The 22,682-nt window shown below is 37.4% G+C and overlaps 2 protein-coding genes across 12 annotated transcripts in view; one reads left to right on the forward strand and one right to left on the reverse strand.

Moving 5' to 3' along the window:
• The window catches only part of BORA (bora, aurora kinase A activator), a 34,797-nt gene extending 19,287 nt beyond the window's left edge, over window positions 1-15,510 (reverse strand). For 5 of the 11 annotated variants that reach the window (XM_027646941.1, XM_027646957.1, XM_027646948.1 and 2 more), the window contains exons 1-11: window positions 15,450-15,485; window positions 14,330-14,500; window positions 12,869-12,975; window positions 9,566-9,611; window positions 8,102-8,183; window positions 6,875-6,940; window positions 6,058-6,114; window positions 4,142-4,359; window positions 2,804-2,957; window positions 1,140-1,741; window positions 606-737 (exon numbers count right to left, since the gene is read on the reverse strand). In XM_027646941.1, coding sequence (XP_027502742.1) covers window positions 606-737; window positions 1,140-1,741; window positions 2,804-2,957; window positions 4,142-4,359; window positions 6,058-6,114; window positions 6,875-6,940; window positions 8,102-8,183; window positions 9,566-9,611; window positions 12,869-12,975; window positions 14,330-14,500; window positions 15,450-15,479 — 1,665 coding nt within the window. In that variant the 5' untranslated portion in view covers window positions 15,480-15,485. Of the gene's footprint in view, window positions 1-605; window positions 738-1,139; window positions 1,742-2,803; window positions 2,958-4,141; window positions 4,360-6,057; window positions 6,115-6,874; window positions 6,941-8,101; window positions 8,184-9,565; window positions 9,612-12,868; window positions 12,976-14,329; window positions 14,501-15,337 lie in introns of all 11 variants that reach the window. The other 6 variants (XM_027646971.1, XM_027646964.1, XM_027646910.1 and 3 more) reach the window with 5 other exon arrangements.
• Window positions 15,511-15,678: 168 nt separating this feature from the next.
• MZT1 (mitotic spindle organizing protein 1) lies at window positions 15,679-22,036 on the forward strand. Its single transcript, XM_027646982.1, has 3 exons — window positions 15,679-15,812; window positions 18,721-18,866; window positions 20,290-22,036. The coding sequence occupies exons 1-3, from the start codon at window positions 15,764-15,766 to the stop codon at window positions 20,311-20,313; spliced, it is 219 nt and encodes a 72-aa protein (XP_027502783.1). The 5' UTR covers window positions 15,679-15,763; the 3' UTR covers window positions 20,314-22,036.
• The last annotated feature ends 646 nt before the right edge of the window (window positions 22,037-22,682 follow it).

Consider the following 22,682-nt stretch of genomic DNA (forward strand, 5'->3'; position numbering starts at 1 on the left):
CTTCTAATTCTCTGCAAGAAGTAGAACTCCTTCTGATCAGTCACAATATTATTGGTTTAGGAGTCTTGCTAGATATGTATTGTCTTTTGTAATTTTTTTTCAGATAGGTCATCAAAGCACTTGTACTGTACCCAAGCAGGAAGTTCCTCACCAAGTCAGCATGCTAGGTATGGTCTAAGAAACTTACTAATGAGGTTATGAAAATCAGCAGCGGACAATTTTCCCCCAAAAATGTCCTTCTCCACAGGCACACATTTAAAAATTTAGCAATAAAAGAAAGCAGCAAGAACAACAGAAACAAAAATAAGAGGCAGACTCCAATACATCTGAAGCCATGAGCAGTCTCACAACTACCATTCACATATATATCTCAGTTTCCTCTGAAAAAACCTGCCTTTGTCATAAAACACATTAATTTTATCGCCACCTTTATTTATCGCCTGCATTTATTCTCCATTTTCGACATCCTTGAAATGACGCTACATTAACATCTTTAATATCACATCACTGTCTCTCCCCTCAGGCTCCCTGGAACCAAACAAAATGAGGAATGGATGCTTTAGATGGGAAGCCTCTCACTTTTTGTATCACAATTTAACTCCTACCTTTGTTCTAAGCATCTGAGATTTATTCTGAAAAACTACAGTATTCACATCATTTTCTCTGCAGCTGTTTTCAGCCCCCGCAGTATCCATAATGCTGTTTCCATAAGTCTGTGTGTTGTAACCACTGTCCACCTGAAATCAAGAAGCAGGACTTGAAAAATGTACTGTAATTGTAATACCAATAAATCCCTCAGATACTTGATATGATTTTCATTTGATTAACACAACTTAATCCAACAAACCAACTACAGCCAGTTAACAACAAAAGCAAATTGTAAGCAGGTTTGTCAGAATTAGCTTGGATTAAGTTAAATGTATTGCTGTAGAGAGCAACACAAAAATAATTTGTAATTGCTATGCGAACTCCACTGAGAGCAAAGACGGGATGGGAGGGAAGCGATAAAAGTCATGATACCACCAGCATGCCACAGCCAATACAAGAAAATAATAATTACTTCCAGAATAATATATGTATTCAAAGTTATTATGTCCAGCTCAGTTTTATAGAGAAGCAAAAAGAACCCTTATTTTTACCTGAATACTACTGTTGTCACAAGGAATTGCACTGCTTTCGGCAAGAGGTGACATGCACATCCGAGAGCTTTCAATACTGAAAGTAATGCCTGTCATAAAGCTGGTCATTGGTGTATTGCTATTGCCAATTGTTTCTTTTATCCAAGTGTTTTCCTCTGACACTTCAGCTGCGTCAGCCATATCTACAGTATTATTTTCTTTTAAGCCTTCTATATCCTGAAATGATGACAACCTTTGATGACCAGCTTCTGAGTGATCTGGTGCAATAGACACAGTTGCTACCACAAGATGTGTACCATGTGCAAAAGTATCACTGTCTTCCTGACATAAGTTTATTCCATTATCCATTTCTGGGAACCGAGCTTCTGCTGGAGAAGCATTTTCCTTGTCTTCCTCATCCTCATCATGAGTCTCAACTGCAATTGGTATTCTAATGACAGAAGTCTGATACTGGGCAGTCCCTCTACAAGCTCCAAGCCTCATAGGAGAGCAATTTTTAATTGGAGAACAACCATCTATGTAAGGACTTCTTGTACTTGGTGGTGTCATTCTATTTGATGAAGAAGGAATATCTGGAGAACGAAATGTAAATTTTCTTTGGTCTGTAAAAAAAACCAACAAAGCTAAATTCCACATAATATCTAACAGAAAAAATTCATCATCCTCAAGGGCCTACAGTCCACTGAATCATTTATAGCCAACTAAATAGCATTTCACTGACCTCGGTCTCCCAACCAAATCAAACAAATAACCACAAACACCAAACAAACCAGCAGCACATTTTAACTATCATGGTAAAGGCAAGTTTCTTTCCCATTTTTACCACCAAATTTGTTTTCTGTGACATGGTTTACTGCACTGGAGACTTTCTGTTTTCAAATGTCAATACTACACAGTAGTCAAAGGAAAATGTGTGAAGGCTGGTTCTGTGGGTTTTTCCCAAACAAGTATCAATACATATATTCTATAGATATTTAATTTTTGGCAGCAATAAAGTTTTAGATGATCAAACAAGTGAGAAAACACATATGCAATCTCCACGTATAATGGTGTTAAATACCAAAAGGCTCATAACATCAAAATCACGCAGAAACGTGGCATTAAAGTCTTTCCAGGTTATGGACACAGCATGAAATACTGACATTTTCTAGAGCAACAAAGACACAAAATGTTTGTGACTTCTTCATTCATCAGTTTCATTTCAAATAATCTTCATGATTGCATGATTTGAAAACTCAATCTAAACATTCTTTGTCCATTGACATTAAAATCCTTCAGGCTGGGCCAAATCAGAATTGTGACCTGACAGTTCACACATGTGGCTTTAAACTGCCTCCCACACTAGATTAACCCTTCTAACTTTTTTCATTCCCATAAGGTCTCAATGTCTGCTTCTATAATATTTTCCCTAGTTGATTTTTTGTAAGCATATACATTTCATTGTCTCACATATTTCACTGCTAAACAGTAAATGTGTCATATAGGAAGAGACTGCTGGTCTGCCAAGCATAATAACTTGTCTCCTAACAGAAATAGGTTCCCCTAAGAATTCAGCAGTTTTTAAAATAAAAAATTTTTATAATAAAAAAAAATTAAAATAAAAAATTTTTATAATAAAAATATATGACTCAAGAAAGAATAACACATATACATTTAAACCATACCTGAGAGTGGTGTTTTTCTTATGTGAAAAGCAATTGGTGAAAAAGCAGGAGAACCACTACGTGCAGGAGACCCCTCTGAAAATGTGGGACTGGTTATACTTCCCAGACTATAAGCTCTTGCTCCTCCCTGAATAGGACTTGAAGAAAACTGGCCCTTCAGAAAAAAAAAAAAAAAAAAAAAATCAAAACCACACAGCATATTTTCATAACATTAACTTTGGCTAATATGTATATATAAAAAGTGTTCCAAAGTGTTTTGATTTAAAAGTTTAATATGGCAGCACTGAAAAAGACTAATCCTCTACAGTGACAATCTCTATCATTACTTTAGCTTAAATATTTCAGTGCAGCTCTTTACCTGGACCTTATGCCTCCACAGAGGAGAAGAGAGCAATGGACTCAAACTGTCACATAATACCAACTAGGCCTACTATATCCATTAGATTTAAGAATTCTGTGTATCTAGTCAAGTATCTGATCTAAATTTCTTGCTCATATCAATGCTGATGAAAGTCAGCCACTATTTATATTTTAATGTAATCCATATTTTCTGAATTACTTACTTCAGCAGCAGGCAAAAGATGAAACTATTTCTCCTTAAGAAAAGAGCATTATACTGCAAGAACATGACTACTGTTTTGTTATAGGAATTCTTTACTAGGTTACCATAGCAAACTTTTTTTTTAAGCCACAGTATTCCTAGGGTAGTTTTTTTCCATGCACTTCAGCCACCAAACAGATGAAACCATATCACCTAAACCAGTTCTGCTGTGCTATGTCCACTCGGGAATAAGGTTTACTTTGTTTCAATTAAAGAACAGTCATTATGTTCTATGTTCTAATAAATGTCTATTTATCTGAAAACTCCAGTCAATGGAAAAGAAAAAAAGCACATTTAGCCCTGCATTCAAAGATCCACAATTAATGTCTTCCACTATAAATGAGTTTATGAGCTATAAGGGAAATAATTATATCACAAGTTCATATCAACTGGTATTTTAGAGAGTAGTTCATGTATTTAAACAGGACTTTTTTTGTATACACATTTCATTAAGAAAAGGTTTCAACATGCTTTCACAGCAAGTCTTTTGCATGTTTTAATTTCTACTTCCATTTCATAACATTAGAAAATAATTTCTTCTATACAAAAGAATAGCAGCACAACAAAATAATTTGATAAAATAAAAAGTCAGTAATATATTCTTTTAATACTTTTAGTTCACACAGTTTTTTCTGAATTTGGAAAAAAAAAAAAATCAAACAAATCACCATTCTTAAGTCTAGCACCTACTCCCTCATAAAGTACATCCCATCCAACCCACAAAACAAGCCACTTACTGAACTAGATGTATCCAGAGGGCTTCTGCACCGGACTGGAGATAATTCTATTGAACAAAGCACTCCAAGTGGCTGACTACTGCATGGACTATGCAGAGAAGGGGACAAACATGCAGATACACCTCCATTTTCTTCTAAAAACAGCTTTCTTCTGAGTGATGAAGAGCTTAGATTTTCCTGAGACTGATCTGCAAATTCTTCAGTTCTAAAATATTCACCTAGAAATTGCAGGAAAAAGTTGTTTCCAATAAGAACACAGAAAAAAACCAAACACGACAGAGAGATATATAACTAAATTAAAGCATTTAATCCAATTTACCAGTGCAGCAAATCATTAATCTAATTAGGCACCTATCCCAAAGGATTGTTTGTTACCACTACAAAAAGTTCACTCTGTCCACAAAGGTTCCACTTCTGCTTATCATCACTTAATACTAGGGTTTGAATAAAAAAAAAAAAAAAAAAAAAAAGGTATATATATATAGGCTAGCATCTACTTACTGGTCTTTTCCCAATTCCTCATATCTGAGTTGCAAAAGTGATTATTTTACTACCCAAGAAAAACTAAACTCTTTTTCAGGTCTCCCAGGTGTTTAAATGGTCTTCAAGATACATCCAGAGGCAAACCAGTTTCAACTTGAAGAAAGTCCAAGCAGTTATCAGCTTACAGTAGGAAATTATACAGAGGTTAACTGAGACCCACTAAAATATGCTAAAACTTACCAGATTATTTTACTTTTTCCCCCCTCTCGCTCTATTCTAACTGGATATTCCTTGTAGAAGAAATTTTTAATGAACTCAAAAATTATGTTTTGATGGAAGCATTTGTTTAGAGAAAAAACAAAGGCAACAGATATGGTATTGTTTTTCTGTTTTAATTTTGATGACCCACAGTCAGGGTTGTGAAATTCAATAGTGGGATAGCTGCACGCAGACGAAACCCCCTGAGCTGGTTGTACCCACTGTTCCCATATGAGCAGTAAGAACAGGCCTTTCCAGCCTGAGAAGCTTGAGAAGGTGGCAGCAATTGCTTGACGTAGCATTTATAATCAGAGAGAGTTGATTTGGACTGTTGCCTCTGTTGCATCCTCACTCAGCAGTCATGGCTTTTTTGCTACCACATAACTTCTAGTCACCACCATGGTTTCAGTTAAATTAAAGGCAGGGTTACAGCACAGCTTTATTCAAGGTAAGGTTGGGCTATGAGTCTCACAACCAGTCATCTGTAAGTCAAATAGCTCTGCTGAGTTAAGTAACTGCTCTGTTTGGGGGAGGCAGGAGTTATCTTCTGCTTACTACTTTTTATGCATTTAACTGTTAATCAGTTTCATAGAATCATAGAATATCCTGAGTTGGACGGGACCCACAAGGATCATCAAGTCCAACTCCTGGCCCTGCACAGGACCATCCCCAAGAGTCACACCATGTCCCTGAAAGTATCATCCAAACACTTCTCAAACTCTGGCAGGCTTGGTGCTGTGACCACTTCCCTGGGGAGCCTGTTCCAGTCAGTGCCCAGCCATCCTCTGGGTAAAGAACCTTGTTCTAATATCCAACCTAAACCTTCCCTGACAAAACTTAGGCCATTCCCTCAGGTCCTGTCACTGGTCATGGCAGAGAAGAGATCAGTGCCTGCCCCTCTGCTTCCCTTTATGACAAAGCTGTACAGTGCAATGAGGTCTCCCCTCAGTATCCTCCAGATTGAACAATTTCCAGTTGTCCTCCATATCCCTCCTTTTCTGTCTTTATGTCCACACTCAAATCATATCATTTAAGTCACGTCCTGTGCAACACACACTGACCATTTAGAACACATACTTAAAACTCATTCATTCATTTGGTTCTCAGTATTTCATAAGAGAAAAACACCTAGCAAACATTTAGACATTCATAAATACAGATATTGCATGACATACCTAGTATTTTCTCTAAATTAATATCCACTGGCAAAGACAGTACCGTCTGACAAGCAGCTGCAATGAATAAAACCAACAAAATTAGCTTAGTGACCTTTTACTAAAACTGTAGAGACAAACATTCACTTTCAAATTGCACCACAATTGAGCTATTTAAATTACAGCTGCAATAAGGAAAAGTGTTAATTAAAGCTGTGATTCTGATTTGACAACACTATATGCAGCACATTAGGCCTAGAGATAAAAACCCCAGGAGTTGTAAGAATGCCTCTCTAGAGGCTTTTATGTTAACTGAGGAAAGAGGTCTCTGAAGAAAGGAAGGATTCAAAAGGAAATGGGAGAAAAATCATCAAAGTACCCTAGGGAAAAACACTACCTATTTATCTAAAATGATACAGTTTAAAAGATGTATTAAGATTTCTGCTATTTATTTGGCATAGAAAATAATCAAGGTTCTCTAATCCTTAGCAATCCAACACATTAAAGGTTTCTTGAAACTGTAACTTACCCATAACCTGAGGCTTACATTCACCTCTTAATTTAGAAAAAGTGCATACATTGAGTTGGAAAAAATGCACCCCACAGTCTTACAGGGGACTTCATTTTTCACTTCAGAAAAAATACCAGAGAGTGTAACAGAATTAAATTACTATAAGAAATGGACATTAAAATTACTAATATCATTCAGGTCAAGAAAAACTATTTCTACAGGAATATTAACAAACAAATAATTCCCCTTTTAAATTAAACAGCCATTTAAAATGGGTTATTTTGCTTCAGAGAAAGCCTGTAATTTCAGACATTGCCTTTTACTCACCATTGCTCTTTCCAGGCTGCAAGCTTAGCTGTCTTCCAATTGGAGAAATGTTATTTAGATCAATGGCTGTAAAACATAGAAGAACTTAAATTTAAGCATGCATTACATATAGAGTTAGAATATTTAATACAACTGAACAAAACTTTTGCATGAAAGTTTGGAAGAGATTAAAAAGGAGTACTGAAAAAAGGTTACCATTATAGCTAATTAAGAGAATTTCAGCACCTTTCTATTCAAACAAAGCATAGTGAAATACCATCAGCGTTGCTCAGACCTTTGTCTCCTGCAGCCTTCTCTACATTAGAGAGATTTAAAACAAACTAGTTTACACTTAGCTAAACAGGCTGTGTTCAAGCAGAACACATTTCTATAAAATCACTCAGTCTGGATTTGAGGTGAAGAAATATTTCAGTTTTTTTATACAGCTAAAGAACACATTAGACCATCTTCCTTTACCATTCACTTTTCCAGATCTCAGATTGTGGCTCATGTTGTCTGTTCAAAAAATGACGATCTTAAAACTGACACTTAAAAATACACTATGCACAAGCTGCATCTCCTTGACAAAAAACATTGACAAAAATCTTGAAAAATCACCACTTATTTAAGAATTTCCTACCCAACAATATTTTATATCTGACATATGTCCAGCTTGTAGTCCATTTACTATGTATTCTGCTGGTTATATATAAACTTCAGTAACAATAGCATTAAGAATAAAATCTCACATGGGTATAACCATAATGAACTCAGGAAACCCACGAGCAGTGACTATGAGTTAGCACGACGCTAAGACAACAACAGGAATTTATGCAGCAAGGGTAAAAAAATATGGAACTCCATTTCCCATATGCTTATATGGTGAGGAAAGCAGTCAGAATAAAGAGGACATGCAAATATCAGAAATAAAAAGCAAAGTAGAAGACTTGGCTATTACCAGTATCAACAGTGCAATTCTGTATGTAAATTAAATTGGTTAAAAACAAGTTTATTAAAGTAAAAAGATTTAAGAACAAGAACCAAAAATAATAAAAAGGAAAAGCTATACAAGACTTGATTAATAAATAATTCTTAAAGAGAACACTTGGAGAGAACAGCTGAAAATCTATCAGTTGTGCCATATTTTATCACCAGTTCTTAAAATTTAAATTAAGATTGAAACAAATTATGCTTGATAATTTCTCCAAAAGCTAAACTATTTCGGACAGACATACAAAAGCAACTTACATTTAGTTGAATTAAATTGAGAAACTTGTTTGCCTTCATGTTCAATCCAAGGAGAAGGAACTATGAGCCTTTTTGTGAAAAACTAGAGCAGAATAAAAATAAGCATCTCAGCACTTTTAAAAAATTGGTGATTCTCAACTTAAATTTAGATCAGTACCCTGAAAGAGAAAAACTGCAGAACTTATTTCATTATTTCAGGCCCAGAGAGATTAAATTAAAAATAAGTTGAAGACCCCCATATTCTTTATGACACATCGCACTGCAGATCTTTCAGAGTGAAAACTGAAGAAAAGTTTCATTTAACAATAATCACTTATTTAAAAATTTGAACTGTCACTGCCTCACTTATTGCACAGTAGTTTAAAATAATTCTTTACAAATTTTCAGTTTGTCAAGTTGTATTTTGACAACTGAGCTATTTCACAGAAGTGATAAAGAGACACCGCAGCAAAAGTGATAAGTCAAGGCTTTCTGGCAACATTATTAATGTATTTGGCTAAATTGGTTAGCAGTGAAACATTTATGAGTTACTGGCATTTCAGTCTTTTTCTTTGAACCAGAAATTGTATCTATCATCACAGTTGCACTATGGAACGCCCTGATGCTGAGGAGATGAAGACTATTACATAGCTTCAAGAAACATATGGAAAATCTTGTTTTCTCAATAAATGCAAGACTCAAAGTAAAAGAAAAAAACTCAGCTTGAAACACAACTATTAAAGATGTAATTTTTATCAGAGACACGGTTTCAAGCTGTTCAGCTGCAGAATCCATTAGGTTATACCTCACAAAGAAGAAATACCCTTTTTAATGCAGATTTAGAACAACAGAACACCTTAGCTGCAGGTCAACTACACAGCATCTTGATAGAATCATAAAACATATATTTTGTTTGTAGAGACAGAAACTGACAGACTTGCTTACCAGAGCCTTATTTTACCTTTCTTAAATTGAAATTATATTTATGATTTCTATAGTGAAGATTTGAAACACTTGTCTTTCTCTGCTATACAAATGGATTGTAAAAAAATAAAACGAAAAATGGATGGAAAAATATACAAGCTACCCCAATAAAGTCGTACATCCAACTAAGCAAACTTTGGAAGGAACAAAAGAAATCACAAAATTCTGCAATATTTTTAAAAATGCAATAAACCACTAACGGTTACTGTAAACCCCCAAATGCTCAATCATTATTTGTAATCTGAAGTTAACTATTTATAAGTTAGCTTACAGCCACATTACCACTCGCCAAGCTACATGAAAGAAAAAAATCTGTTGTTTTGGCCTGCAGGTGTGTGAAAAAGGATGGGAAGAAAAAGAACATGTGGATTCCAACTACAATGGATGAGGATGCAAAATCACTTTATTACTGAAATATAACAGGTTTTGAAATCCTATAATATATGTGGACCTTTTCTGGACAAAAACAAAACCATATTTGATAGCACAAAGTTTTATTACCTCCTCAATAGCTTTTTGCCTTCTGTCTTCTGTCTCCTTATCAGTTCTAAGTAACAAATGAAAGACAACTCAATTATGAAAACCATCACATAAGTAAGAAAAAATGTAAAGTCCAACCATATAATAATTTATAGATGCTCAAGAGGAACTTTACAAATTAATTTGCACTAAACCCTAAATCGTAAGATTGTTTTTACTGTTATGCACAATCATTTTATACTATAAATTTAGAAATATAAATGCAATTTGCAGTTCAGCTCATTTGAAAAAGATCTCTACCATTTATAAGTACACATTTGCAAATCATCTATTTACTCCTTGTATCAGCAAGTCTAGACAAAAACTCAGTCACAACTGATCTTCCAAAAAAATATCATATGAATAGATTTTACTATAAGTTACAGTGAGATTAGTCTTACACTATAAAACCAAGCAGAATAAAAAACTGGGCTACAAGGAATTGAAGGGCAACTGAAGACACTCCTGGAATTTGCAAACTCAAATTCCTGACACAGCCCACTTTCCCAGCAGAGTTCTCTCTGCCAAACAGATAGTCTGCCATATTTTCTTCAGTTTAGAATATAATGTCATATTTCAGTTTCTAACAATGAACACATTCTCTTACGCAGCTTTTAAGCTATCTTTTAAAAAAATATTGTAGTTACTTCGCCATGATGTGTGAGATTCTATATTTATATTTCCTCTAATGGTCACCTCCTAGTCTCACTCAGTTACTACTATGGAATTTATGGTAAAATTTTTTGAAGCTTACAACTTTCCATTATTGTCTTAGCAGAATTGCATAATGGTTTCATATACAGATAGCATACTTGAATTAACCTTAAATAATTTTAGAAACCAGTCAGGCAACACAACATCATTAGCTACGCAAACACACACAGATGTGCCTAATACATAAATTCTCTTTCACAGTTTGTTCTTTCATGCTTATCACACTTTGAATGTATCTACAATGCTTGGGCACACCATCTTCAATTATGTCTGCCTAGATGACGCTAAAGTGACAGTTCTATGAAGATACTTGCACAAAATTCAGCTACTGTACCAAAAAAGAATAAGCATACAATCACTGTATATTTATGCATAGTGGATGACAAGTAATAAGCAAACAGAGGAACTGGGAAAACAGCTCCCACTAAAAGTGCTGGTTAGTGCAAAAGAGGACCTTTTTTTCTTCAGTGCCTAACGCCAGGAAAATAACAAAGTGAAAATGTCATATGTATTTAACAAGAATAAAACCAAGCCAGTCTTGTATGCAACTTCAAGCAACACAGCACTTGCAACTGTAACACAAAGTATGCACGACGCAGACAGATATCTTTTAATAATTAACGAATAATAGCATAGCATCCAATTGAGAAACATTCAACTTCTATCAGTAGAAATAAAAAAGGAAGGGGAAAGTTTGTGGACAAGACTGTGTCAATGTGTCTGCTTAGCTATTGACAGACTATTTTTCACCAACAGGTCTGTCAGAAAAGCATTCTCCCAAACATCTTATAAGCAGTTTAATAAACTGACAGCACACAGATGATGCCCAGTTTATGGAAACAGTAATACTACACAAAATCAAGTCTATATGTGATACACACTCAGACTTTTCCAAGCCTTTACACTGTGCTGCTCCTCAGACTGTTTTACTACATTATAGAGATTTCACAGTTTGAAATAGTTATACGTGGAATTACCTATGCTTGTGGTTGTTTGCAATCAATTCAGAAAATTACTTGATAACAAGCATTATAAATTAATTACTCTTTTAACAAGAGTATATAGTGCATGTAACATTATGCACGGGCTTCAAAAACTCAATTCTTTTATCACAAACTTCTAACATCAAGAGCTGTATTTATGACACTTTTCTTTCCATAAAACTGTATTTATGAAATCTAAATTAAGTTTCCATGCAAAATCCTACACACACACACTCATATACAGATATGTATTTAACCATGTACAGCTTGGAGCCATCAGAAATAACCTCCATCTGTACTACACTGAAACATGCAAACATGGACACAGCAAATCTACACATAGTCAAACCAACCTCTTTCTAGTCACAGGAAATGACTTAAAAAAAATCACAGTGGGTATGAAACAGTGGGACAGATTAAAAGGACCCACTGAGACAACACATATCTGTAAGGCCATGTCACTAATCATCATTGGAACTGTCACCTAAACCATCTAGATTAAAGCCCGTTTGTGTGTGTCCAAACAGGCTTCCAGAAACAGTGTTATTGACTCCCTAAAAAACATAAGGCTTAAGGCTTTATAACATATAAAAAGCATTAGAGTCTGAAACCTACTGGCTGCTAGAGGAAGGCCAGGAAAGGTCAGGCTATTAGGAACAAAAATATTGACATTAGGACATGGTGATTCACAGATACAGCTGAGGACAGTTATACTCCTTCTATAGCTCTTCCTATTCAAAAAGAGAGATGTAGGTTCAATCAGACACTAAGAACAGTAAGTCTATTTCACAGTATTTTTTAGGAGGAGGGTGTTGAAACGCTGGAACAGGTTGCTTGGAGAGGAGTTAGATGCCCCTTAGATCTGAGCGACCTGATTTAGACAGGATGGAAGATTGGTTTATTATCCTATTACTACGATGCTTCATACCACGAGGTGCAATTCTTTGTGGAAGTTTTATCTGAAAAAGATACAGGAGTGTCTACAGGGTTCACCACTATGGCCTCCCTTGACTACCTTCACTTGACATGTTCTGCTGTACTACTGGTATGTAAAATTATCCTCAAGATAAACTCCAAATACCAAGCCTATTTGACCTACTCATTTTCCCCACAAAAGTTTTTTTCAGAGAAAGGGAAAAGTTGAGATAAGGTCCCCAAACTACTTCAAGTAACTAGCATTGGTCCCCCCTCCTTCATGTTAAGTCTAATCTATACCCTTGAAAGGGAGTGCTGGCTTCCCTAGGTAGCTTTCCCAGCTCTACCCTTCTGCAGGAGGAATACTGAGAGAAGATAAACTGTGTTGTAACAAGGAACAGAAGAAGTAGCCTGGTAACAATCATCGGCAAGACATTTTCTTGCTTCCATTGACTCCTTTTATCTGACTGTCTTCCAAACTTAACATCGAAAAGAAGGAACAGCAAGGAAGCCTCTTTTAAATATTATATCCACATCACAGACATGTAAAAATTTATGTTAAAAGATTTTAATAAAAACTCTTTAATGCTATGCTGAAATGTTAATAAAGCAAAAGAACAGTGTTCTAGTATTAATGCTAAGTTAGTTGCATAAAAACAGATCGCAAAGTTACCTAGCATGGCTCAAATACATCGCTTGGCGTCGAACATCTTCTGAGTCAATTTCCACAGGATTTATCAGAGCAAGCTGATCAATAGACCATCTAAATTTTCCTGGTGTCTGAAAAAAAAAAGAAACAGGCATCTTAATGCTTACTATTCTAAAAAGATAAAAATAGAACTACAGGAATAATCTCAATGGAACAACGCAATCACTGCTTCCATATAGTTTCGGACAATCAAAAGAGTTTCTATTTAAATTATCTACTTTTAAAAGAAAATTATTAAGTCAGTCAAGCTTCTTACCCTGGTAGTGGTATTACAGTGATTTACAAGATAATATTAAATGGAAAGTTATAGCTAACATTTACAATCTAAGGTGTCAGTTTCTTCTCAATTTCTGAGGACAGATCCACTAAAGATACATAACTTGGGATAAGATTTAGTCGTTTCTAGATTGCCACAATCCAAATTGAACACCCACATGAACACCCAGTGTCTGTACCTAAACCATGTTATCCAATAAAAGAGAAGTCTTCCTTTCACCTCCCATGTCAAAGACTGAAGAGTTGCAACCTCATATGCATCTTGCAAAGTCACAGAATCATAGAATCAGTTGGGTTGGAAAGGACTGCTGAGATCATCAAGTCCAACCCTTGATCCACTACCACCACAGTTGCTAGACCATGGCACTAAGTGCCCCATCCAGTCTCATCTTAAAAACCTCCAGGGACGGAGAATCCACCACTTCCCTGGGCAGCCCATTCCAATGGCTGATTACCCTCTCTGCAAAGAATTTCTTTCTAATGTCTAACCTAAACCTCCCCTGGCGCAGCTTAAGGCCATGCCCTCTTGTCCTACTGCTGGTTGCCTGGGAGAAGAGACCAACGTCCACCTGCCTACAACCTCCTCTCAGGTAGTTGTAGAGAGTCTCTCTCATAATGCCGTGCATAGTGCACAAGAAAACCCAAGTCAGAAATAAAGCAGTTTCACCCCTTTATTTAACAATTAGCAAGAACTGTTCAAATACATTTGAAAAATTATCTACCAAGTCTTTTTAGTTTCATTAGCACAGTATCTCCTCTACTGCTTACCAGCAAATAATTTCAACTGAAAACCAAAATGTAATTTGCAACTACAAGTTATATAGACACAAAATCAATAATCTCAATGCAGAAACAGCTCATAGCAGAAATGCAACTAAGTTTTATTACTTAGGAACTGGGGCTTTTTTAGCACTCAATCACTTAATATCTAAGGACTAAATCAGATAAATCTCGAAATGTAGGAAGACTAAGCAACAATATTAGTATTAAAAGTAGCATATTTCTGTAAAAAGAAGAAACTCCAAACGCTACCAGAATTCTTTGGCTTAGTATATACATTAAAGTACACTAAAAAAAAATCCTTTTAAATGCATTTAAAAATATTAACGTTCCATATATATAGTTAAACAACTAAAGACTAGATCTTACTGATGAGGATTTTGTTGACTTAAAGACCGAAGGACTGGAGACAATCTGCTCCTGTAGAGTGTAATAATCACTGGGACTTTCAAATGGATTCAGGATTGCAACTCGTCCTGGAGTTTCTGGTGCTATCTGCATTTTACCTTCTTCTGTATCACCCATAACACTAAGCAACACCTGAAAAAGAGAGAGGGAGATGAAAAATTAATGGAAATAACGAAATCATAATTTTGACATTTTAGAGTCATGTTGAAGGCTTTAGGGAGAGACGATCAATTGTTTTAAGGTGCCAGAAGCATTTAAAGGACTAACAAAACCGAAGTTAGCTTTGGCTTGGACCTACTGGCACAAAGCCGATAAATCAGGCTGCTATAAACAATTAAAAATAAACAGAACCTAAAAAAACGAGACAAGAAGGGGTATGAAAAAGGGAATTAAAAAAAAAAAGACCAAACAAACAAATACCAAAAGAACAAGTAACCAAAAAAACCACCCACGAACCACCCCCAGAAGAAACAGAACGGTCAGGAAGCCAAACACGTTCCCGGAGGGCAGCTCACGCACCAAGTGCGGGCACTCAGGGGCTTCGGGAATAAGGAGGGGTTCTCTCTCTCTCCCCGCCCGCCCCGCGGTGCCCACACGCCAAGCAGCGACCACGGGGGTGGGACGGATTGGCGAGCGGGGTTGCGGGCGGCGAGCCCGCCCTCCTCCCTCCACACCGGAGCAGTCCAGCAGCCCCTGCCCGCGGGAGGACCTCGGGCGGCGGGAAGGGGGACGCGCGGTGCCGCCCGCGGGCCGGAGCAGCAATAACGCCCCGAGCAGGTCCCGCTTGGCCCAGGCGCTAAAACCGACCACCCTCCCCCGCCCCAACTGGCCTGGCCTGGCGTGGCCCGGCCCTCGAGGGCTTCGGGGGGCGGCACCGCTCCCTCCCGCTGCAGGGCACCTCCCGCGCCCCCGCGGCGGCGAACAGGACGGGAGCCCCGCGCGAGGGGCCCCCGCTTAGCCCCTTCTCACTCTTCTCCCCGGGATGGTGCCACCGCGCCGAGCCGCTCTCCCAGTGCCCGGGCGCCGAGGGGGCGATGCCGCGGGTGCCGAGGTCGGGGGTACAGACACCTGCCACCGTTACCGGGCCGCTGCCGCCGCGCCGCTCGCTCATCAGGCACCACTCGCCGCTCCCGCCCCCGCCGCGCCGGGCGGCCCTTTAAACAGCCCCGCCCCGTCCGGCCGTTCTGACCAATCACGGCGCGCAGCCTCCGCCGTCGGACCAATGGCAGAGCTCCTTCTCTCTCGAACGGGCCAATCGTCAGGGGTGCCGCTGCACGAATTCGAAAGAAAGCCCGCCCTCCCGGCCGAGCCGCTGCGATGGGGTCTCACGTGGGGTCGGAGCTGGGGCGCGTTCCGGTTCCGGGGGAGGGGATGTGAGGGCGGTGCGGGGTCACCATGGCGAGCAACGCCGCCAGCCTGAACGCGGTCCGGGAGACCATGGACGGTACGTGACAGAAGTGGGGAAAGGGGACGCACACGAGGCGGCGGCCAAGAAACAACGCTAAGAAGCAGCTCCAGAGCTTCGATTTCGCCTGGTCAGGACGGAGGAGAAAGCGAACGCCTTGGGCGCCCCTCCTGGGAAGAGGGGTGCGGGTTGCGGCTGCTGGAAGATGCAGCGCGTAGCAATGTCTTTTTTGCTTTGTGTTATTCATAGTGCGTGAAACGCTTTAAACACCCGCGTAGTGCGAGTGAATTAGACGTCGAGTGGTTTTTCTTGGGGATCTTTAGATAGCTGAGTACTTAATAGAGAATATTGTTGGGGTTTAGTGTTTATAAATATACGTATATATTTACTCTACTTTCTCGTTATTTGTAACGGATAACGCAAATTATGCTGCCTGGCTCTGTGCGTCTTGGGTTTAAGCCGGGAGAAACGAAGTGTGTGGAAGGGAAAGGCAACACCAACCCTGCCAGTACCTGAACTGATCTGAACCCTCCTTCTCCTAGATGGCTCAAGTCAGAAAACAGAAGTAAACTAAATAAAAAACCAAACAAACAAAACCAAGCAATATAGTGAAAAAGTTTTGAGAACAGTAGTCAGTGTTCCGGAATTAGAATAGTTTCTGATGCAAAAAAAAACCCCCAAAACTGTTATGGGATGAGGAATGTGGGAGTAGCGGCACTGGGAGTGCTGGGAAATATTTTGGAGACTTAAAAGCCAAGAAACGTGAGTAGGTGAGTAAAGGTCAGGTGTTCACTTACTCTTCTGGCCTCACTATGAGGAATCAGAGCTGGAGTTGTTTCTTAGTGTAGTGTGAGACTCTGGAATTCTATGAAATACCTATGCCTAAGCCTTATATGCAGAGCGGAAAGCTGCCAAGAAATCCCCCGAGTGTTCTTAAATGTAAAGACTTTCTCTGGAAATGCCCTAGGGGGTGTAGAGGCTAAGGAGAACATCTGGGGGGGTGTTGCTTTACATTTGTTATTTTCTCAGGATCTTCCCTTCTCTTGAAGTTACGTAAGAGTTTCTTAGCAAAGACTTTCACCAGTTGAGCTGGTGTAAAAATTAGGATTTCAGCCAGTGATCTTCACTCTCTGACCTGCTGCTGGAGGCAAGGCAGGATTAGCAGAATTACGGCTCCTCTGATGCTGCAAGAGGTTAAGACTAATTTGTGCAGACGGAGAGAGATTTGTTTGGGAAGGACAGAGAGTTTAAGTTCTTGACAACCATTCTCTCCATTTGTGCAGGAATGTTTTGGGCAGGAGGTATGATATGTGGATTTAAAGACAAAGAAAGGCTTTTGAGAACAGATATGGAAAGTGCACTGATCTTCAGATTTAGGAGCCCAGGCTCCCCATGTAAAAATGTATATCTTTTATCTAGGATGGACATAGATATTTAGCGGTTGTTCTCTGCAGAACTAAGAGCCTGGAATTGTGGAGAAACTGCTGCATCTCTCTGCCAAAGACGCTGCCCCAACTAGTGACCACAGTTCTTGCTGACATAGATATTGGAACTTAGTTTCAGTTATATTTACTGCTCTGCCTTCAAATATGTCACATGCTTAGTAAAATTTTTGATAGATTTTAAATGGTTAAAAAAAGTAAGAATTGTTTCTGTCTGGGAAGTTCTCAGTCTTTCTTAGTTCTGTAGCTCTTGAACGTTCAATGTCATTTTATTGCAACTGCATCAGTTTGTTAGTTGAAGATGCTTTTGTATGGATAGGGCATGCATGTATAATGTTTGGAATGGTTTGCTTTCAAGCCAGCACGAAAAAGAATGTCTTTAGGTGGAGAAGGATGAAAGCTCTCCTCCTCCTGGCTTGTAGATAGGACTTTGGACTGACAGGCTGCCTTCATGTCTTAAACGTGTTCATATTCTTAATCCAACCTACTTGTGTGGGCTTCAAGAACATTTTCACATGTAGAGATTTTTTTCCCTGTGGCTTCAATGGAACTGACTGGATACATTAGGTCGTTAATGTCTTGGGTAAGTGTGACTGAGGGTGTGCTGCAGGATGTCACTAGTATATCAAGTAATATTTTCATAGTAGTCAAATGGACAGTAGTCACTTGCCATGATGCTTTTACATGGTGAGAAAGACCTTGTACTTCACTTTTCCCTAGCTTGGGGGAGGTTTGGTTACAGAAACTGTGTAACACCTGTACAAAATTAATCTATATTAGGGCTTAGTTTCAGGATGGAGGTTACTGTAGAAACCAGAAATAAAATCTCAGTGAGTTGTTCTGTTGCATCTGGGACAAACTGTTTATGAGAATCAAAGAAAAGGGGCCTTCCAGAGAAACTTAGGAAGGAATGAGAGAGATACCTATTTTTTAACGAAACTGACTGGAATCTCCTTCTCTGGAAGGTCTCATACATGGGGTGCTGCTCTTGATTCAGGACACATAAAAATTGAGTAATATTGCTTATCATTAAACTTGTGTTAATGTTAGACCTAAAACCAGGTTTAGTTGTGGAAGAAGGTGGCTAGAAAACTTCTGATGTTCTCTATAAAAGCTTTAACAATGTGCTTCCCAGTCCATTTCAGCAGGGCATCATCAGTATCTGGAGTTCAAAAGTACAGTATTTTTATAGCCTACCTTTTACATAATTGGTAAGCATGTTAATTGTTGAATTCTTCACTTATTTTTTTTTTTACCTTTTCAAAACTCATTGTCCAGTAATAAGTTTCCTGAACCTGAAAAGCATGGTGTTTATGTTGAAAGCTGTAGCTTTTAGCTTGTGCTGGAAAGCTGAACATGAATGCTGTTGTTGAAGTTCAGACTGCAATGGACAGCTGCCATGTTCACACTCTACTGTAGAAGTTAAATGTTGATGAATAAGGATTTCGATAATTGAAATTTCATGGTCTGTAGGGACCAAAGTGTTTTCATTTTTTCTGTTGCAGTTCTGTTTGAGATTTCAAGAATATTAAACACTGGCTTGGATATGGAAACCTTGTCTATTTGTGTGCGGCTTTGTGAACAAGGGATCAATCCAGAAGCGTTGTCATCTGTTATTAAAGAACTACGCAAGGCTACAGAAGCTCTAAAGGTAATGCTTTTGTTTAAAAAGCCTATAAATTTCTTTTTAAGAGTTGGATGTACGTGCAACTTGCTATACTTCAATTTGTAAATTGTACTTTAGGATATGATTCATGTTTAAATCAAGGAAATTAACTGTTTCATGGAAAAGGCAGTGAATACAACTGAATTAAACATGATGCTGGAAATGGTACAAATAAAATAGTTTAACTTTTGAAGGGAAAAAAAAAAAAAACGAAACTCACAACCAAACCCCGCAGGTTTTTATTCTGGGCATTTGTAGTCACTATTTGCCCCGTTATCTGCATCATATCACAAATAGATTGCTACTTTCTCCTTTAACCAATATGACCTCATTTCTATAACCTCAGACTTAACAGTACGCGGCAGTACTTGTAAATGGGTACATGCAGCTTGGTAGTGTAATCTTCACATATTGCTTTCACCACATTAACCTGTGCTTTGAACCTTTCCAAAGACCAGCAAGAGGGGATTTCATGATGTGTGTATATATAAGGCTTTTCGTATATTAACTTTTACCTCCTGTTTAACTAGTAGAGGGTAACAATGGTTTAAAAAGAAATCCTCACTTGACTTTTAAAGGATTTTCATTCTTTATGGTCCACCTAAACATCACAATCACAATTGTTTTCTAGTGGATCTTCTACTTGTTTATTTCTGAGAGGTGGAGGGGAAACCTATATCTTGCTTCTATTCTAGAAGACTGCATACTTTATTTTTCACTTAACATTTTTCTATACTCATGCTCATGCATATTTTATATTTGTGCTTAAATGCATGCATACATATGAATTTAACTATGCATATTTCAGTAATTGAGGGCTGTTTTACTTTTTCATTTGCTTTTACTGATGTATCATTCCTCTTGCTATCTTTTGACTGTTTGTCCCATAACTGGCTAAAATCTTCCAATGTCAGTCTTCAACAATGGACCTTGTTGGTTGGGTTGAGTTATTCAGTAATAAAAAATACTAATGTTCTTAATGAAATAATTGGCAGTGTGATTTATACAATTATAGTTAGTGTAATTCTTCTAAGTTTTGTGTCAATAGCTTATCTGTATGAGTGGGAATAATAATTACCACAAATTACATCAAGTAGTAAACTCCAGAGGTAAACATATTCATGCATTTGAGCACTCTTTGAAAGCATTAGGGTAAAATGTACAGGATACAAGTTGCTCAGATACAGGACATAAAATTTAACACAAGCAAACAGGAATGGCTATTTTAGAAAAGGATAGTGGCAGTCGACAGCATTATTTTTTAAAAAAGAAATGTTCATAAGTAGTTCTTCATTTTTAGGGTTTTTGTTTTTTTTTTAGTTCTAGGAAAATTAAAATAGTTACAAGAAAAGATTAATATATGATGTCTCTTTTGGTGACTTGCAGTAAATGTTTTTTCTGCTTCTAGGCTGCTGAAAATATGACAGGCTAATATGGGCAAAGATTTCTGCATGAGAAGAATGCCAAGATAAACTTAACAGGAGCTCTGAAGATTGCCACTATTCAGACAAAAATGAAATAAGTGTGTATGCAAAGGTTTCAGAATATTTCTGTAATAGTATTCAAAAGAATGGTGCATATAATAGCTTTGAAAAATTTTTTAATAAGTTCACCAGTAATATCATTACATGGTATTTTTGTGAACTGTTTGTGAATATAGTGCAATTGCTCTTCTTTGGCATCCAATACTTTTAAAATCATGCCAGATACTGTACGTCTGTTGAATTTAGTAGCATGTACCAATGTATATTGTTATAATGAATGCAGCTTTGTTAATGCATCCTTTGGAAGTGCTAGTATATCCTGGGTTTTATCTCTTGCTTTGATGAAAAACTACGTGTACAATTTTAGCCTTGCTTTATGGACCATAGAGGAATGAAGCCTAGACTGACTTTATTTTAATTAGAGCAAGGCCAGTGATTTAAGTATCAATTTGAAAATAAGAAGTAAAGCATTTTTGATAATATAGGTAATGAATTGTCTTTTTGATTTTGTTTCAAATTGCTGGGAAAAGTGTTTCACTTAGGTAACAAAGGTACTTCAGTTATCCACGCAGAAATGTATGTAAATTTAAATTCTAGATGATGTGGGATGTTTTACGGAGATTAAATGCTACATTTGTTACATTTGTTCCAACCACTGGATCTAAAAATATTAAGTCTGTGTGTTATTTCTTAGTCAAAGCATAAATGAGAAGCATCAGATTTGGTTCATGGGTATCAATGAGACTTAAACAGTCAGTTGGTATAGAAATGTCTTCTCATTTAGAACTAGGAATCTTCACTGGTGCCAGAAGAAGTCTTAATTTCCAGTAAATATCCTTTCATCCAGAAATTCTACTTTGTAAGAAAGTAGTTTCTTGTGTATTCTTCACGCAACTTTTAAGCTTTTTTTTTTTTTTAAGCTTTTTCGATTTTGTTTGTCCTAGTTTCAAGGTGTGGTGCTAATGGGACCTAAAGGAACTCAGGGTTAATAGAGTGAAGCACATTTGGAAATGAACCTGGAATCTTTGTTAAGCCAAAAGTTATATTTGTGCAGAGATAAAAAGTTCTTTCTACTCTGAGAGTTTACAGCATATGCACTCTAGGTCATAGCTCTACAAAAAGCAATCAAGGAGGCTAAATACTTCAAATTGCTGGTTGGGAGAATAGAAAAATATTTATATTACACTGAATCACTTACCTTTATTTCCAGTTAGTGTCCAAAAAATCATTGCAAGAGGATGCTAGAAAAGCTTCTGGATAACCAAGCTGGGGAATTTTTAAATAGTGTCATTTTGCACATTCACAGCACCAATTTGCAAAGGGTTTTAAGTGTTCATGACTTGAATATTGGGTGTAATTTTTTTTTTTTTAAACAGTAAGATATCCTTAGTATAAAAATATATCAAGGATGAAGTTCATCTTAGGAAATCTGAAAAGTCAGTAAAACGTCATGAAAACACCAGGTCAGATCAGCAGAAATTAGCAATTAGCTCTTTACTTAATTTTCTCTAAACTCAGGACTACATGTCAAAAAAAAGACATGTGGAGCATTCTTGTTGTTCTCAGGAGGCACATCTAAACCTGTGAGATTACCCTGTGTAACTTAAACCCTGAAAGTTTTCAGTAAACTATAGCAAATGTGCCCAAAATAATAATGACTTTTTATTAGGATGCATATTTCTTCTGGTGCATTTCCTTTTCCTTCATTACCAGATCTTTGAGTAATTCAGGAAGTTGTGATGACTTCCCTTGAATGCCACTCTATTGACTACTTTGCATTTATGTATTTCCAGGGGTTTTTCTAGCTTGTTAGCTTGATTTTGGTTTGGGTTCTATGTCCTTGAAATGCTTAAAAAGAGCTTACAATTGCAATATGAGAAGATACATAGTTATACAAATTATATATATATATATAATTCTTGATCTGTCCAGTAAATTGCATCTACCATTTTGCCCTCAGTAGGCTTACAGTTTTTATGCATTTAGACACTTTCTGGTGGACCATTTGTCGTGCAGAATTATAGAAGCAGGGCATGTCTTTGACATTTGAAACCTCAATTTGATGTCTATAAAACTAAAAATGCATCATTGCTATTATTACATGGAACTAAATGGTAATATTGGTTACTTAATATTTTTAGTTAATATACTTAAGGGAGAACATGTTGTTTCTCAAAACTGGTGTAAGAGAACTCCTGCTGGCTTTTGGTTTGGGGTACCATCCAGAACAAATACAGTAAGTGTTTGTTTCTTCTTCCTGGTAAGAAATAAAGAAAATCCCTCTAGTAGGAAGTTTCACATTGGAAATATTTACTGC

The sequence above is a fragment of the Corapipo altera genome, unplaced genomic scaffold, assembly GCF_003945725.1.
Source record: "Corapipo altera isolate COAL_440 unplaced genomic scaffold, ASM394572v1 0, whole genome shotgun sequence".
NCBI classification, from domain to species: domain Eukaryota; kingdom Metazoa; phylum Chordata; class Aves; order Passeriformes; family Pipridae; genus Corapipo; species Corapipo altera.

Coding starts and splice junctions, on each gene's coding strand:
- MZT1 (XM_027646982.1), top strand. CDS start 15,764: ATGGCGAGCAACGCCGCCAGCCTGAACGCGGTCCGGGAGACCATGGAC. Junction 15,813..18,720: donor GGTCCGGGAGACCATGGACG/GTACGTGACAGA, acceptor TTTCTGTTGCAG/TTCTGTTTGAGATTTCAAGA. Junction 18,867..20,289: donor AGGCTACAGAAGCTCTAAAG/GTAATGCTTTTG, acceptor TTCTGCTTCTAG/GCTGCTGAAAATATGACAGG.